General features: G+C 42.3%; 1 protein-coding gene across 5 annotated transcripts in view; it reads right to left on the bottom strand.

Annotated features, from left to right (window-relative positions):
- Nucleotides 1-815: 815 nt before the first annotated feature.
- CABIN1 (calcineurin binding protein 1) overlaps nucleotides 816-6,000 on the bottom strand; it is a 116,569-nt gene continuing 111,384 nt past the window's right edge. For 4 of the 5 annotated variants that reach the window (XM_063172944.1, XM_063172946.1, XM_063172945.1 and 1 more), the window contains exons 36-38: nucleotides 4,636-4,800; nucleotides 2,716-2,942; nucleotides 816-2,228 (exon numbers count right to left, since the gene is read on the bottom strand). In XM_063172944.1, coding sequence (XP_063029014.1) covers nucleotides 2,085-2,228; nucleotides 2,716-2,942; nucleotides 4,636-4,800 — 536 coding nt within the window. In that variant the 3' untranslated portion in view covers nucleotides 816-2,084. The remainder of the gene's footprint in view (nucleotides 2,229-2,715; nucleotides 2,943-4,635; nucleotides 4,801-6,000) is intronic. The other variant, XM_063172949.1, reaches the window with a different exon arrangement.

Below are 6,000 nucleotides of genomic sequence, written 5' to 3'. Positions count from 1 at the left end.
CTACTGAGAACTTCACCCTCCCCTTTCAATTTCTCATAGGCAGCTGATTTATTTCATTCTGTGCTTTCTTCTAAAAACCCTAAACATCATGCTTATCTGAAACTTCCTCAGCCTTTTATGTGGCAGTGACTACACAGTATACTATACATTGCATTTATAGTAACTTACAGCAAATCAGAGTAAACACTGAAAACATTTTACTGAAAACACTTGTTTGCTTTTACCATCATTTGCCTCATCTTTTCTGTATCAATTGCACTCACTTCACCTATCACTTGTAGTAAGTGAACAAGTTACACAAACAGTTGCTAACACATCCAAAATGGACATGCTCACTCCCTTGTAAACCATATTTTCTCCAAAACAAAACCCCCAGAATTTGAGAACAGCTTTGCAATACAAAGTTTGCTGCAGCTTTTTTTTATCCACAGTCCATTTATCATTCCTATCAATGAGATCAATCACTAATAATGGATCAAATACAAATTTGTACAGCCAAATATTCTGTGTGATCCTGTTCCCATGTGGTGTTTTCCCCCTTATGCTGCTCATCAGCTTTCAAAGACACCAAGATGGGTGAAAAGGAATTCACATCTCAGTGGGGAACTGAACCCACTGCAGCAACCTTGGCAACACTGGGTTCTGGTCACACACACCAAACCCACCCCAAGAGCTCTGGCAGCCCTCTGAAAATAAAGGGCTCCCATCAAGTGCCCTCAACCCCTTTTTTGTTACCCAAAAAATAAAAGGAAAGAGGAGCAGTGCTCTTCCAGAACCACGGCACCTTGTGCCCTCTCAAACAAACAGAGACAACAGTGCATTTCAACTTTATTAGAAAAGAAACCCAAAAGTTTATACAAAGCTCTGCATTTTACAGAAAACCAACCCCCCAAACACAAAGAAACCCGACATTGCAAGCTGAATGCAGTTTCTGTTTTCATGTACAGACATATATATATGTACATACACATATATATATGTGTGTGGGAGCACGCAGTGTATATATAGTGTGTGACGTCTTTTTTTTGCATGGTTTGCATTCATTATTTTACAAAGTTAACATTCAGTAGAAAAAAAAGAAAAGGATTTTTGTTACCATTATTTTCTCATATAAATAACTGTGAGCAGTCCCTCTGCAGATAGATAAAAAACACCTTTTCGTGTCATTCTGTAAAAAACAGACATTACTGAAATGGTACTGAAATCTTTCAAGTTTTTTTTTTTTTTTCAATACCACCATAAAAATATCATCTAGCCCCCAATTCAAAATGCTTGTCCAAGGCATTAGAAGAGAAAGGACTGTAAGACAATTCTGGAAAGATCAGTTCTTTAAGCCAACATTCAGGTAGATAAATTTTGCTGGACCTCATACATTGGTGTGAAATGAGCACAAACAGGAGACGACCCTCTCTGTCTGCCTGGAAAAGCTGGTTCTTTTGTCTATTTGAAAGAGTCAAATTCCAACCAAGCCCTCAGCAGTGTGAAGGAGCTGACAGACCCTCAGCTCACCCTCCTTGCCCCATGACAAAGCCACAGATTTTCTTGATGCAAATAAAATCTCTACCAGCTCAGCAAATTTTTCCTACTCCATTCACCTTAGAAGGAGCTGTGGGATTAATCATGGCATGGTTAGACAGACATCAGGTTGCTGAATTACTGGGAGAAAAACTTAGCTAGAGGGGGAAAATACAAGACAACTAAAAGGAGGAAAACACTAAAGGAAAGAGCTACTGGAGCAACTCCCAAGGCTCTGGTTTGGAGAAGCAGGAACAGTAGAGAGAGAAGAACTGCAGCTCAAAACATCCTTGTGTCTACTGAAGTTCCTGGTGACAGTGTGATCCAGGTTTACCAGGTGCCTGGTAAACAACCAATCATTCTTTCTGTCAAGCACCATGATGGGGAGAATGGCCAAGAGTCTGAAGGCAATACAAGTGGCTGTGGTGATAACAAAGGGAATGAAAGTGAAGAACACAATGATGCCAATTAAATGGGGAGTAATGCCAATGAAGATGTTTCAACTTCCAGAGATGCTGGCAACAGGAAGAATGGTTATGTGGTTGGTGTTGATGATGGCCAGAATTCATTCATATGTCCATGTAGTCATCATCTTCATCAGTATCACTTTCCAGTGAGGACTCCTGGCTTGAGGTCTCTAAGATTTCCAAAGCTGGCTGACAAAGGCTCTCCTTCTTTACATTCGCTGCAGACTGAGCAGACAAAATAGCAGACTGATCCCAAAAAGAGAGAGAGAGAATATATTGCTAAATAGTCAGGATAAACCCATGAGCACAGGGACAAAAGCCCACTGGTTGCTATTCCTTCACATTCAATAACTGCCTTGTGCTGATAAAAGATGCCATCCTAATGTAAAACCACATAACATTTACAGTAGGCTTCCCCACAGTTAAAGTTCTGGCAGCTTCCACTCATCTAAGAACTGCAATGGGTCACTCAGCCATTTCTGTAATTTTTTCCAAATCCCTCGGAAAAGGGATAGGGACTAGAATAGCTCTCATTTCACCCACAGCAAGTATTTCACCAGTCCTTTAAGAACTGGCTCCTGCTGCTAAGAGCTAGCACCTCCTTCCACTACTTATCTACCTCTGGTTATGAACTGGGGACATGAACTGTTGCTTCTTTCATACAAGTATTTTACTGAGGGGAGAATGAAGATAAAAACAATAATCTAAAAAATTACTGTTTCCCTTTTATTACCTTTAATTTTTGCTTGGTCTCTTCTGAAATGCTGCCCTTTGGAGAAAGGAGGGTGGGAGTGGGTGGAGTGACAGTGATCTCAGGTGGAAATTTGGTGACAGATGAAGGTATGAAAAGCTTTGGCATGTTGGGCAGAATGCGAGTTTTTACTCGGGTGCCATCTGTCTTGTTCTGCTGACTTCCCAAAGTCTGTGAACTGGAGCTGAGTTCAGGCTTGGAACTGGAGGCTAAACACAAAACAGCAAGGAAAAAATATGTTAGGAAGTTATCTAGGATTTCAGATGTCAAAGAAGAGGGTGGAGTTCATTGTTAGATGTAAGGCTGGCTCAAAAGGCCTTTCTTCAAGCCTTGCAATAACCAAAGCTTAGAACCAGAAACAAGATTGCATAATGACAACTGGAAACCAACAGTGATTAAAAATATCTTACTGGGTGTCAGAAACTCAACCTGCCCAAGCACAACAATGGCAGTGCAGCACTGGCCATCTACATCTACTGCAAACAGCATCTGCCCATTGGGTCAGATGCAAGCATCTCCTGTCTCTCCATCCTGCAATGCAACAACAAAGCTCTCCAGCTTTACTTGGTCTTCATTTCCTCCACCACAGCATTGTCTCTTCAATTACTGAGAGAGCAACTCCTCAGCAATTAGAGAAGAATCTATGGTGACTCTTGTCAGAATTCCCCCATTACATCCTGCCATGATCCTGCCTCCTTGGTGTGCTCATGGCACTGGTTCCCACTCTGGTGAGCATCATTCCCACATCCCTCCCAGTGCCTCAGCTTGGGGTGTCTACAGTGAAACCTTTCTGAGTGTTTATTGAGTACATCTCACAAGGATCCAGCCCTTCCCCAGGCACTATCACACTACAAAATTATCTAAACACAACAATAACCAGGAGATGACAATGCTGCAATGTTAAAAAGTGAGTGTTTGTTAAAAGAGATTTCCTCCTAATAATGCTGCTTCACATGGAGTCCAAATTACTTTTTAGAAATTATATAAACGGAAACACCAGAGCCTTTCTCAGTCTGGTAATAATGACAGGTGTTCATATACATTTTTTCAGATTCAGTATTGTCAAATCCATCTCTGGCAGATACTGGGAATGGACATGGCCACTTGCACACAGCAAAACAAAATACCAGTTTCTGAATGCTAGCCTAGAAACAGGCAGCAGCAGAGCAAACTACTAAGGGATGTAAAATTGAATTGCATGTTCTCAACAGCACACAGGAATGTAAGAGCTGCCACAGCAGATGAGGCATGGCTTTCCATCAAGGTCAGTGACCCATCTCCATGGGCAGCCAATCCTTCCAGACAGTAATCAGACACAGGATAATCTGCTCTCACAAATAAGGAAAAACAAGATACCCCAAACATGAAAATCTAGATTATGCTTGCCTGAAACACCAGGTTTTACATTTTTTTCAATTAAAACACCAACAACTTCTCTTGGGAAGAGGGCAGAGGAAGGATAGAACACACTAACTGCTGTAATGCTGGTTTTTATGTTTATTTAGACTGAGTCAGTTTTGTGAAAAACCATTTCCTTCTGCTAAATATCCCAGTAGTGCAATCCAAACTGTTATCATACTGCCCCATGTAAGACTGCAATTAAAAGAAAAATTCTGCTTTAAAGGATGCACAAACTACATTGCATGAAAGCTGGTACTGGAGGTTTTTTATCTGGCTTTGCTGCCATGGTATTTAGCATGCCAGCCATGCAGGAACCAGAATCCCCACCAAGGGATGGGAGGGCTGCTGCCCAGGGAGCTCAGGCACTGCCAGGAATGCATCGAACTGCAGCACCCGACAGGCAGGGAAACTGAGGCATGCCAACCAAGCTGTCAGTGCCTACAGAGGATGCACAGCTCACCACCCCATTTCAGAACAGCCTGAGGCACAGGAAGCTCCTACCTGGGGTACAAACATGTCCTGAATTTGTGCTGGGCACGGGCTCCACGTGCCAGCACACAGGCTCTGGCGGTGGCGCGACCGTTGCCATTTTCATCTGCTGACAAAGCCGGGACTCCTGCTGCTGGAATCCAAGCCCCTCCAAAGGCACTTCAAGCTCTTCTTCCTCTTTAGTAATGAAATATAATTCACAGATTAAGAGACATCCTGATCTCCCTCCTAAGCCTCAATCCTTTTGCTGTCTAACCAACAGGTAGAAAAATCCTTTTAACCCTTGCTCTGTTTCTAAACCATAACATGACTGAATGAAATTAAATATTGGAAAGTTAAGATGGCAAAAGCAACTTTTTCATATTAGTGCCATCAATTTAAATTCTTAAAAAAAAGGTAAATGTCATTTAAAAAGCAAAGGAAAAAGTGTTGAGGTTGACATTTTGTCATCTCTACACATCTGCAGAAACACAGAGAGCTGAGCATGAGATGAGCTGAGCTTCCCTTGGAGCTGTGAGGGCTGGGAGGAAGAGCTGCCACGTGCAGAGCAAAATCCCCTCTCTGATGTCCAGCCACAGGTACCTGCCACACTGAGCACAGCCCAGTGCCAAGGAACACTCATTACTGTGAACATCCACTACCAGGGCCAAAAACATTTCTCATGAAACCAAAATCAAGTGATCCTGAATGCCCACTCTTCACTGATACATCCACTGTACCTCTATAAATAGATCAGCCTAAAATCCCCACATTCTGCTATTCTAGAACCTGGGATGTTTGTAACTCAGAATCCAATGTGTGTGTGCAGCTTTGTTGTTATTTACCAGCTGTAGCTGCTTTAAAGGAGTGCAGTGTAAAACCAGCACTGACACACTGGGCTGCATGTTGTACATAGCAGGAATCATTTTCGCTGAACTGAGACCTGCCAGTGCCCTTGTGGGGCAGGGCAGTGACCATTTCAAGGCTATGGACACAAAACAAGCTCTGATTCTCTCTTAAAAATAAAAACATTCCTTAAAAAAAACCAAAGGGCTGCCTAGTCTAATTTGAGTCACCTCCTATTTCCACAGGCTAAGGCTGCACAGGCAGCTTTCATGGACCACCACAAGCAGGGGACAGTCACAGTCTCACTTGCTCTAAAATTCTTTGTATGGCAATGCTCTAAATTAATTTGGGATTTTGACCATGCAACGGCTTAAAAAGGAACACATATTTTAACTTTTCTTCATTGGAAAACTGCTCCCACCCCCTCAAGTGTTGAAAACACTTCTCCATCTCCACCAATATAGAGAAGATCTCGGAATTTACCATGGTAATATTCTCCTGTACAAGAGTTCCCCTTGCAGAAACTGCTTCAGAAAACATCACAGCTTAACA

Source organism: Melospiza melodia, chromosome 20 (genome assembly GCF_035770615.1).
Source record: "Melospiza melodia melodia isolate bMelMel2 chromosome 20, bMelMel2.pri, whole genome shotgun sequence".
Lineage (NCBI taxonomy): Eukaryota > Metazoa > Chordata > Aves > Passeriformes > Passerellidae > Melospiza > Melospiza melodia.
Note: the sequence above shows the minus strand (reverse complement) of the source record. Positions and strands in the feature narration are given on the sequence as shown.